We start from the raw sequence: 12400 nt of genomic DNA, 5'->3' as shown, positions 1-12400 counted from the left end.
AGTTACTGAGTCCATACTGAATGTTGCAGTTATCAAGAGCTGTGCAAAGCACAGGCATGTAACGTTAAACATACAGTTTCTTCCCTTATTGAGTTTCTATTCTACTGCTGGGTGCAGGAAGAGAGAGGCCAAGTCATAAAATCCATTTAAAACCACTATGTTTGTGTGTGTGCGCACCTATGCCATGCATACGTGCTCTTGTGGAGGCCAGAAGTTAGCTATCTTTCTTGACAGACATATTGAGGAGAGGCCTCACAATTAAACCTGGAACTGCCTATCTGACTAGTCTAGCTAGCCATCTTATTGCAGAGATGTCTCTGTCTCCTACCTTCTGGGATTATAGGTGGGCCATTATGTCCATGTGGTGTTTATGTGAGTTCAGGGAATCTGAACTTTGGCCCTCACATTTGCATGGCAAGTGTTTTATTCCAGATCCATTTCCACGGTCCGTGGGTCCTAAAGCTACTTTTAATATGATACAGTGTACTCACTTGCACACATGTGTGCCCATACATACAGGCACATGCTCAATCGGCATCCCAGGCTGACCTTCAACTTCTAGTATAATCAGATTCTTGAGCTCTCAGTTCTCCATCCCCAGTCTCTCCAAGAGTCCTGGGATTACAGGGGTGTTCCAGCAGCCCAAGCTAGAAGGAACTTGCAAGGCTACTTTTTCTAGTGCTGTGGATTGAATACTTGTCTCCTTCAAATGTATATGCTGGAGCTTAATTTAGAGATAATGATATTTGGCAATGGAACCTTTGAAGGTCATTAGGGATAGATGAGGTCCTGAGGGTGGGAACCTCATGATGGGATAAATGTCCTTAGTAAGAAGACACGAGAGATCTGTCCTTTCTCCCATGTGAAGACACACCAAGGTTATTTTCTGGGCTAGGTGCCTGCTCTACACATTGACAGCCTGAGTTGGAGGCCCCAGAATCCACATAGAGGTAGATGGGATGGCAAGATGCCGCATAGGTGAAATCTCGCGCCACCAAGTTCAAGCCAGGAATCAACTTGGTGCAAGGAAAGAAGTGACTCCTGCATGTTGTCCTGTGTCCTCTATACACATGCCATAGCACATGTAACCCTCTCCCTGATCCCACAGAAATGGAACAGTGAAAAAAGATGAGGGGTTACTAGTCCAGTAATTTGTCATCTGACCTCCACTGCATCCTGTGGTGCATGAATACTCACACATGCACACACACACATGCACATACACATACATGCATACATGCACATGTATGCACACACATGCATGCTCACACATGTGCACACACATGTGCACACACACAATGCATGCTCACACACACATGTGCACACATGTGCATACACCAGAACAAAACAACCCTAACATTTAAATGAAAACATTACTGGGAGAACCTCCACCAAACACTGGATCTGCCATCTCCTTGAGCTTGACTTCCAGGCCCCTAGAACTGTTAAGAAACACAAGTTTGATGCTTGCAGGCCTCTTATCCAGCCGGTGCTCTTGGGAACATATCTGCAAGTGTCCTTTGGGGCTGCTTGAACGTCTTCAGCGATGGGGCCTCAGCACTCTTTGGGGATTACAACTTTTCAGAAACCAAATTCATGAGATTTTCCCAATAAAGAGTTATGATTTCTCTCCACGCACTTTCACCCCCAGAGCATGACAGGCTGGCCTGATTGGGAACTGGCCCTGGGGTCAAGACTGTTTGAGTCCTAGTTCTGGTGTGACTGCTCACCAGGCTGAATGACCACAGACATGTCTCCTGGCCTCTCTGTGTGCTGGTTTCTTCGTAGCAGGAGACAATGGCAGTCTTTCTGGCACACAGCACCAGGCGTGTGACCCACAAGGCTCAAAGCATGCTAACCGTGCCGTCCTTCCCTTCTCAGGTCTACGCTATTTTTGGTCCCTTTTCTGCCTCCCCAGCACCATGGTTTTCTCACCCCGGTCTAGAGAGACTTTAGCTTTCAACATTAGACCCAGCAGCCCCAGGACCAGAGCAGCATAGTGGTCTACCTCTGACGGTTCCACCTGTCCCCGAGTCATGGAGTCACAGTGACAGGTCAGACCACTGTAATTTGGGATCAGTCCTAGCCTTTCAAAGCCCACCTTCTCCTGCCCAAGGCTCACACAGATGCCACAGTTGGGGTTCTAACTAAGGGAGTGCCAGGATTCACATGAGTGCCGCTAATTACTGCATTTATTTATTTATTTATTTATTTATTTATTTATTTATTTATTTATTTATATTTTGATACAAGGTAGTTCTGGCTGTCCTGGAATTTACTTTGTTTTGTTAGACTAACCTGCCCTTGAACTCACAGAGATCCACCTCTGCTTCCCAAGTGCTAGGGTTAAAGGTATGTGCCACCATACCCTCCTTACTGTGGTACTTTAAGAGACCCAATTAATAGCATAAGTAAAAAGTCCACAGTGAACAAGCAAGTGAACTCAAATAGACAGGGTCACCTGAAGTTGAGATCAAAATGAAGTAAATGAGGTGGGCTAGGCTAGTGCCAGCGGATTGTGCATTTGATGCCCTCTGGCATTCTGGGTCTCGACACACCCAGCCTCTGTCCCCTGTTCTATCAAAGTGCTCACTTGAGAAGAAGCAAATTCCAGCTTCTGCAAGCCTGCCAAGTAGCGGTTCCTCATCGTGTCCACCTCTTGTCTCTTGCTATTCAGGAGCGTTTTGAAGGTCAGGATCAGTTCCAGGTAAGAGGTAGGTGTCACATAGTTGTGTCTCAGAAGTGTGTTGTAATATTCAACAGACAGCGTCTTCACACTCTCCTGAAAGTATTTGCACATGGAGACGACCCTGCCAAGGAGACCAGAGGAGTTACCTGGGACTTTCTACAGTCATGGACATCAGCGCATCAGAGGGTGCGTACCCTGACTGGACTGTTAGAACCAAACAGGCAAACAGAGCCAGGGAGAGAGAAAGAGGGAGGTGGACAGTCTACAGGGACGACTCTGACCCTTTATGAACCACCAGGGCTTCTGCAGGACTTTCCAATTTCTGGCATCTGGAGAAGCATCCGGAGTACAGAGCACGTTTCAATTGCATATCACATATGACTTCTTTTCTGTGTCTGTGTATGCATGTGCATGCTTGCACCTACCATGGCAAACACGTGTAAGTCAGAGGACAGCTTGTGGGAGTCAGTTCTCTCCTTCCACCACGTGGGTTCTGGGGATCGAACCCAGGCTGTCAGCGGCCTTCACTTTCTGAGCTATCTCACTGGCACTCACTACCTTTCTTTCTCAGCAAAGGTGCTGAACTAAACAGCTAACACAAATGTTGCTTGATTTAAAAATGTGAGCTGTTTTCTGCCCGTAAGCTGAGAACTCTGTAAAAGAGCATGAACAGCTAGCAGGGATTTCAGCTGGAACACCTGGGGTGCTGGGCTAAAAGTGATGCTTACTCTGTCCGAATGCTGTCATCGAGCTCCACATCCTCGAGAAATTTGTTGGCCACCAGCTCCAGGGCATCGGTCGGCCAAGACTGGAACCAGTCAATTGTACAGCAGTTGATCAGCGAAGGGAACATCCTTAGGCGCGTTCTGAAGGCATCCCCGATCGGACTCATGGCTAGCGACAAATAGGCTTGGTTAGTTCCCTTCTGCCAAGGCTTGGAGAAACGAAGGGAAGGGAGAGATTCTCCAGGGGCCAATGATGCCTCTGGATGGGGATGCTGTTGTAAATAACCATGATGAGAGCCTGGGAAACAGAGGGATTGTGGGATATTTTTATGATGGCGTCTCAACGTGTTATGGTAGTCTTTTTTTTCCCTTAATCTCCTGAATGCACATTTGGGTCCCTTAGTGGGGATACAGCCCTTTGTCCCATCTGTTCTCTCTGTGCTTTCATATAAGGCACCCATGTTTAGATACTAACAGAAGTTGCTCATGGATTGTTTCTGACCCCATCTCCATTCAGCCACAGGCTCTTGGCTCTGCAATTCAAATCCCATTCACTGTTTATTTGGTGTTTGCAGGAAGCAAACATACATAGGTGGAAGTGTGGAGAGGTCAGTGTGGCTGAAGGGCCAGGAGAGGAATCAGGCTCCAGAGGAGGGTAGAGGATTATGGGGAGCAATCTGGTGGATGACCTTGTAAGACATGGGTAAGAAGGTTTTGTTCTTTGATCTCCATCCTAACAGAGAGTGATTATTTTAATTTGTGCATACACACACACACACACACACACACACACACACACTTATCTGCAACACAGAAAAAAAATCCCACTCTGGATCAATGGATCAGACAGATCTAGCATGAACAAGACACGAGAGAGGATGGTGCAGAGGTGAAATCTGAGAGAGGCCACAGCGGCTTGGCTAGCGTGAGAGATGTAGGGACCGAGAAAGGTGACCAGGGGAGAACAGTTAAGCGCATCTGCTGGGGTTATAGACAGCTTGCCCAGATCCTTCAAGGAGAACCCTGGTGGTCTGCACCAGGCAATGTGCTAAGCTGTGATCTTTCTTGAAGACTTCAGAGAACTGAAGAGACCGGAACAGGCTTAACACGGTTGTCTGGGGGCAAGATTGAAAAAAAAATTGCCAGAGGAAGCCCAGATTGTGACCGTTGGTTGGTGCCTGGATTAGATCAGTTTGGGGGTCAGGAAAGGAGACTGGGTTAGGGAAGACCCTAAAGATGCCAGGGAACCAAGGGCATGCAGACTCTCCCACTTCTCACCAAGGACAATGTGAAGGTTCTTCCTCACTCTCTCAATAAAGAAGTTGTACATGGACAGGGGGGTGACTTCGATCTTCTCTCCCTCCGTCCTGGCTGCTGTCTGCATCTTTTCCACGAGCTCAGCCTTCTCATCCGCTGGGAAGATATTGGGCACGTCACCTGTGTTCAGAAGCATGTTGATGTCTTCCACAAACGACTCGTCCTTGATCTGGTTGTCCGCGAAGAGGAACACAGTGCTCTTGGTGGCCACTCCGGACTGCAGCATGATCTTTTTCAGGTCCTCCCTCCAATCATTGCCTGTGTAATTCTTTGTGATTTCAATCTGGTAGAGCTCGTACGAGTTCATGAATGTGGACAGCTTGGTGGCACTCTGCCGCCCACTGCCCCCGATGCCCACCAGGAGCAAGTGGCCTTTGTTCTGCTTCAGGACTCTACAGATCCGGGAGATGTGCTCGATGGCGAACTTGAACATGACCAAAGACATGGGGGCCTTGCTGATGCTGTTGAACTCATCCAGATAGTACTCCATAACCCCGGTGAGGAGTTTCAGGTCAGTGATCTCATCGTAGATTTTTTGGTCACTTTCTGGCTTCAAAAAATCCCCGAAGAAGAGGCTCCGGATGTTATCGTCCACTATCTTCCCGGTGGGTGATAGGTGGATGAGCACCTACGGGAAAGGCAAGTGTCAGCTGGGCCCTTAGCCTGTGGTCCAGGCTGGCTGTGGGGAGGAGGGAGGGAGTGAAAAGGGAGACGTGTCAGCAGAAGCATTTTAAACAATATGTGGCTGTGACGGCTGGATAGAAGAACAGTACAGCTGTGTGGGGCTGGCGGAGTGGCCAAGAGCATGTGCAGCTCCATAGAGGACCCAAGTTCAGGTCCCAGCACCAGACAGCTCACACTTGCCTGTAACTTCTTCCGTTGGAGGGGAGCCTCTTCTGACCCTGAGGGCACCATATGTATATGTACATACCTCCATACAGGGACATATACACATATTTTTAATTTTTTTGTATATGTCACATGTACGAGGGTGTACGCTCAGAGGTCAGAGACGGAGTCAGGTCCCTTGGAGCTAGAGTTCCAGGTGGTTGTGGACCGCCTGATGTGGGTGCTGGGAGCCAAACTGGCAGAGCAGCAAGTACGTTTCACAACTAAGCCAGCTCCCTAGCCCTGACTACCGTTTTGGCTTATTTGTTCTTAGGCAGGGTCTTGCTGGGTAGCCCAGGCTGGCCTGGAACTATGTAGATTAAGTTGTCCATGGACTTGCAGAGATTCTCTCGGAATTAAAGGAGTATGCCACCAAGCTCAGCCTCACAGACACACCTATGCCCCATATACACTTCTGCTAGTCCCTGAGTTGCTAAAAGGTGATTGGCTTGTAAGATCCCACCGAAGGCAGGAGAAGGATGGCATTGTTTTCCCATGTTTGGTTCTGTACCAAACAGAGGTGTGGGCGACAGCCCCCTCTCTGCTCTGCCTAGAGTAGTGATGGAGGAAGGTCATTGGTTAAAAAATAAAGAAACTGCTTGGCCCTCATAGGTTAGAACATAGGTGGGTGGAGTAAACAGAACAGAATGTTCGGAGGATGAGGAAGTGAGGTAAGACGCCTCAGACAGACGCCATTTCCTCTCCTCTCTCCTGGGCAGATGCTATGAAGCTCTGACCCAGGATGGACATAGGTTAAGATCTTCCCTGGTAAGCCACCTTGTGGGCTACACAGATTATTAGAAATGGGCTAGTCCAGGTGCGAGAGTTAGCCGAGAAGAGGCTAGATATAATGGGCCAAGTAGTGTTTAAAAGAATACAATTTGTGTGTTGTTATTTCGGGGCATAAGGTAGCCAGGCGACCAGGAGGTGGGGCAGCAGGAACGTGGCCTGCAGCTCCTACAACAGAGTAGGGTGCTTTAGATGTTTCCCACTCTTGATACAGGGATACAAGGACCTGTCAATCCCTCTGCTCTCAGCCTCAGGATGCAGCATACAACACTCCTATGTTTCCCTCGGGGATATAACCACTGCTTGGTAAAGGAAATTCAGATGCAAATATATAGGTTTAAAATCACTTTTAAAATATAAAGAAGAAAATGGCCATAAGTACATGATACTGAATCTTTTGGTTGAGTTTTACCAGGGTCTTGTTCAGATTATAAAAATTTGTGTTTTCCTCCCCAGATCCAAATGAATTGACCTTAGAGTGTATTTTAAGTTAAATTAGTTTTATTTGTAAAGATTTTCTTTTGTTTTTAGTTATGAGCATTCCTGTGTGTTTATGTGTGAGTATGTGCATGTGTGTTCAAGTGTTTGTGAGGTGGGGGTGGGGATCTTTGGAGGCCCTGTTAGAGGTAAATTGTAATCTGCTCAATGTGGGTGCTAGGAGTCAAACCTGGGTCCTCTGAAACAGTGATACCTGCTCTTAATGACTGAGCCTTTTCTCTAGTCCCTTAAATTAATTTAAAATAAATAATATTAACCATTTTGAGTGAACTGAAACTTACACATGTTATCATAGAAATGAAGCAAAATTGGACCAAGTAAAATATCAACAAATCAAAGACTAATTTTTGGGTGGGCCATTTCCCATGATTTGGGGAGAAGATTGTTCTTTACAGGGAATGGAATCTAGAGTCTGAGACTAATGTGGGCCTGTTTCTGAGGCCAGATGATTCTAGAATAAGATTTGCCTGCCAGGCAGTGGTGGTGCACACCTTTTATCCCAGCACTCAGGAGGCAGAGGCAGATGGATCTATGTGAGTTCGAGGCCAGCCTAGTCTACAAAGCGAGTTCCAGGACAGCCAAGGCAGTTACATAGAGAAACCCTGTCTCAAAAAACAAACAAACAAAAGACCCACCTTCTCCATGGTCTGTTTGAAGCAATTGGAGGTGGTTTCCTTCACCAGGTTGAAGAAAGTCTGTCTGTCCTCATTGTCAATCAGACGGTCATAAAAGACTCGGTAAACCTCATGGATCCAAAGCCGGATAAATTTTTCCAAGTCCTAGAGGCCAAAGACAGTCATTTGAATGTATTAAAAGTGGTGCTTGTGGAGATGGTTCTCAAAAAGTCTCTAAATTTTGGGGATGGTGCGAGGTATACATAAGACAAGGGATATAAAGTACTGTATCCTGCACACTTTGAAGAACAGAGTTTGTGATTAGTGGAAGACCATCCTATCAGCCACACTATTAGTACAACCCAGGAATACTGCCAAGAGATTCACAAGACAGGAACAGTAGTGGCTGACCTGCAGGTGGGTGTGCGGGCACAGTAGTACCCCCTGGATCACGCGTGAAAAATCCCGAAGGTTAAAGACATAGTGTGACTTGGAGGGAGTTGGCAAGAAGTTCTGCACTGCGGCTCTGTAAATTGTCTGAGTAGCTTGGACCAGCATCTTCCCATACCTTGGATGGAAGAAGGAGGCCGACCAGTCACATAGTCAAGCAGAAATTAGGACACTTCCCCCCCTCCCCCCCGCCAGGTCAATAACCAGGCAGCCCCAGGAGCTTCTTACCGTAAGAAGAGGACATCAAACCCTTTCCCAAAGTGCCAGTCAGCGATAGAACTGAAAATCTTGGTTAAGATGTCATCTTCAAAGGCGTTGATGGAAACGATGTTAAGATGGCGAGTGAATCGTCCTGGGAACACATAGATCTGGAGTCTGCACACATTCTTCCCAGACCTGGTGACCCTGGGAAAGAGTCCGTCTCTCCCTGCTCTCCTGCTCTATAGCCCTGCCATCGATGCGTCGGCCCAGCTGCGTGCAGTCATTTATACCCAATAGTAACTATAACATGGAGAGTGGCTTCTGCGGTCCCACTGGCTGCATCAAATGTGCTTCGTAGCCATGAGTGGCTGGAGGGGCCACTGCTGCTCAGCATGAATACAGACTGCCTCCACGGTTTGCAGAAGTCATAACAGTGCTTCCTCTGGCACAGATTGCTTTATGTTTTAATATTTCATCCTTATTTATTTATTTTAAAGTTTGTTTAGCTATTTTATGTGTAAGTCTGTGCACTATGCATTACCCGATGCCCTGGAGACCAAGGGCACGGGGATCCCTAGAAATTAGAGTCTCGAGAGTTGTGAGCAATCGTGCGGGTGCTGGGAATCAAAGCCAGGTCCTCTGGAAGCAGACGATATCCTCCATGGCTCCAGTCCCGCAGTTTCTAATCACGGATTTCTATGTGTCTGTGTATGGGTCTGCGCATGGATAAATGCTGGTGTCTGAGGACTCCAGAAGAGGTCACTGGATCCCCTGGAGCTGCAGTTACAGGCAGTTGTGAACTGCCCAGCAAGGGTCCCGGGAATTGAACCCAGGTCCCTCTGCAAGATCAACACATGCTCTTAACTGCTGAGCCATCTCATCAGTCTCACAAAACTATTTTTAAAAACTAAAGGAAATGTCTGGTTCCCGTAGAATAGCCAAATAATTAAAAAAGTGTTTTGTAGATAGCGTCTCCCTTACTGCCCTCTGTTCCCAGGTTAACTACCATGTTCTAATCTGCCCTCTCAGGCCTGTGGAATCCCACTGCTTCCTCATGCTTTCTTTCGCACATGTGCAGAGCTTACAGGTCCTGTTGCTGTCTTGGCTTTGTTCCCAGTCATTAGCATTTTGGGAACTGGGGCTCTGTAAGTTGTTTGTATTGATATACTGATTTGGGAAGAGCCAAAACTTGGAGTTCCATTACTGCTGGCTTTTCTCCGAAATTCCTCCTTCAGTTTTTCATATACATATAACTATATATATATAACTATATAAATATATATATGTATATATATGTATATATATATATGTAGTTTCTGTGTTTTTCCCACACACATGTATTATAATTTTATATATGTGAGCATACATATAAACATGTACATATAGGGGGCTTGAGAGATGACTCAGTGATTAAAAGCACTGGCTGTTCTTCTAGTGGACCCAGGTTTAATTCTCAGTACCCATATGGGGCTCACAACAGTCTGTGACCCCAGGCCTAGAGCGTCCAACACCCTCTTCTGGACACTATGGATACTGTATGCACATGGTAACCAGGTGAAACACTCATGCATATAAGAGTAAATAAATAGCTTTAAAATACACATATGTACATTTTTCTTGTTAAAAAGTTAACAATAGATTGATTTTTATGTGTCTGTGTGTGCGCTTGGTATTCATGTGTTAATGTATGTGTGTGCATGCGTGTGTCTGTTTGGTATATGTATTCATGTGTAGGTATGTGTCTGGTATGTATGTGTTCTTGCATGAGCATGTTTATGTGTGTGTTTGGTATTTGTGTATTCATATGTGGGTATGTTTATGTGTGTATTTGTATGTAAACCATAGGTTAATGTTGGGTTCTCTTTTTTAATCTGTTTGTAACATTTTGTGTGTGTGTGTGTGCATGTGCGTGTGTATGTGTATGATCTATGTACTTGTATATAGAGGTATATATACATGTGCATGTTGGTATATGTGTATGAGTATATGTATACATGTGGAGGCTGACTGATATTTTCTATGTTGCTGATTGGGAGGTATATGAATTTGAGGGCCTCACTAAGTATTTTGAAGAAAAAAATAGTACTTAACATTAATTTATGCTTTCTTTGTGCTTGGCAAACATGGACTATTTGTTGCCATGTTCTCCATCACTATGCTGGCAATAATCATAATACATTGCCTTGAACTTCAGTTTCTCCATCTGAATACTAATAACTGGCATTATAGGCTAGGTTGTTGGTTTCCTACTGAATATCACTTCACTAAACATCAGCAATGGGGGCTAGAGAGATGGCTTAGTGATTAAGAGTACTTGTTGCTCTTGGGGGGGGGACTCGGGTTTGGTTCTCAGCACCAGATGGAGGCTTATACATTTCTAGAACCTCAGTTCCAGGGGATCTGGTGCTCTATCCTAGCCTTCACAGGCACCAGGCATACATGCAGTACATTATATATATTAAATATATTACATATATAATATATATGCTGGTATACATGCATGAACACATATAATGGACTGCATATATATACATATAAGCAAAACACTCATATGCATACAATAAAAATAAATCTCTCTAAAAGCATCAACATCAAATGTAAGCATTCCCTGACAGTGACAGATTACAATGGAAACAAGATTGCTTTGCCAACCATGAAAGCGACCCAGTTTCCTCCTCCACAGCTAATGCGGGTGACTCAGCTTCTTTACCAAGTGACAGCATTGGGCTCTCTTCATTTTTACAGACTTCTGGATAAAAATTAAGACACTGACTCATCAGATCATCCTCTTCCTGAGAGGACCCAGTCCAGAGTGGAACACTGTTTCCTTTCTCCCCTTAGGTCACCCCACAAACCCACTCAGCTCCCTTCACCTGGCACTCCCTGAGCCCCCATGGAACACGGGTGCTGCAGCTGGGTCCAGTGCTGTGCTTGATATTGTGTGATTACAGACATGCTCCTGGCAGTTGCTGAGGACCAGCTTCCATGACAGGCACTTTGCAGAGAGCCTGTCTATGGCTGAACTTGAAAACTACCCATTGCTATGTGTTCTGGAAGCGCATTCCTGCTTGAACGAGCCAAAGAAAACAGTAGTATAAAAAACTCCCTATGGCTTCAAGGTTCCCTAGACTTTGCCGTGCTCAGATCCAAGGCAAATGCAGCTGAGTTGCTCTCCTCTTCCTATGAACCCCCTTTTTGGTGAATACACAAAGACTTCCTCACAGACTCTGCTCATCTTCCCATCCCACCACATGCAGCTTCCAACTTGAAGTCTGGTGCTAACCCAAACCTTCCCAGCTGTGTGCAAAGGCATACTCCACATTTTCTCCTGTCAGACGGCCCTGAACCAATTCATCCAAGATAGCCCACTCTGCAGGGGACTGGAGAGAGGAATAAATCCTCTTCCTAGACATACCAGTGATATCATTCCTTCCTCCACCAGGGGGGCCCATGGCAGTCACAAGCAGAACATCCACAATGTCCAGCCTGTTTGTATCTTTCTTGTCAAACCAGTAACCATGGTCAATCCATTGTCTCAGCAGCTCAATGGGGGGCTGGGCTCCATATACCTCTTTGGCTGGCATGTTGAGGTCATCTGTAGAAGGAAGTCATAGCCACACACACTGTGAGTACATGGGACCCTCTGGTCTTACAGGGGTAACCAATGACTGCTCCCTTCATGAGAAAGTCTGTTTCCAGTGACCCCACTCCCATTCTAGACCTAGCCAGTAGACATCTTGACCAGATGCGAAAGGGTTTTCTTTCTGCCATTTTTCTTAGCCAAAATACACTGTCTACTGTGTCATAGACATTTTGTTAATTGCTAAGCATATGACAGTGAAGGCCCTGCCAAAAGTTTCCTTTTGTTGTGTTTTCTGTCTTGAGACTCCCAGGCTTGTCTCAAATTGTAACACAAATAATAAAAACCCAGAGACAGAAGTTGGGGTTTGACTCAAAAACCAGAAAAGCAATGTAGTCAAGTCACTAGAGAAATTGTACTTGTAGGGCTGGAGAGATGGCTCAGAGGTTAAGAGCACTGACTCTTCTTCCAGAGGTCCTGAGTTCAATTCCCAGCAACCACATGGTGGCTCACAACCATCTGTAATGAGATCTGGTGCCCTATTCTGGCCTGCAGACATACACACAGACAGAATATTGTATACATAATAAATAAATAATAAAAAAAGAAATTGTATTTCTACCAAGGCTGGGCGACCATAAACTAAGCC

At 45.9% G+C, this 12400-nt stretch overlaps 1 protein-coding gene across 1 annotated transcript in view; it reads right to left on the bottom strand.

Annotated features, from left to right (window-relative positions):
* Positions 1-12400, bottom strand: part of Dnah3 (dynein axonemal heavy chain 3) — a 162490-nt gene that overhangs the window by 39158 nt on the left and 110932 nt on the right. Inside the window, exons 43-49 of the mRNA XM_026781152.1 lie at positions 11587-11766; positions 8199-8322; positions 7932-8088; positions 7542-7685; positions 4693-5359; positions 3418-3583; positions 2594-2810 (exon numbers count right to left, since the gene is read on the bottom strand). Coding sequence (XP_026636953.1) covers positions 2594-2810; positions 3418-3583; positions 4693-5359; positions 7542-7685; positions 7932-8088; positions 8199-8322; positions 11587-11766 — 1655 coding nt within the window. The remainder of the gene's footprint in view (positions 1-2593; positions 2811-3417; positions 3584-4692; positions 5360-7541; positions 7686-7931; positions 8089-8198; positions 8323-11586; positions 11767-12400) is intronic.

The sequence above is a fragment of the Microtus ochrogaster genome, chromosome 8, assembly GCF_000317375.1.
Source record: "Microtus ochrogaster isolate Prairie Vole_2 chromosome 8, MicOch1.0, whole genome shotgun sequence".
Classification (NCBI taxonomy): Eukaryota; Metazoa; Chordata; class Mammalia; order Rodentia; family Cricetidae; genus Microtus; species Microtus ochrogaster.
This window is presented reverse-complemented; position numbering and strand designations above follow the sequence as displayed.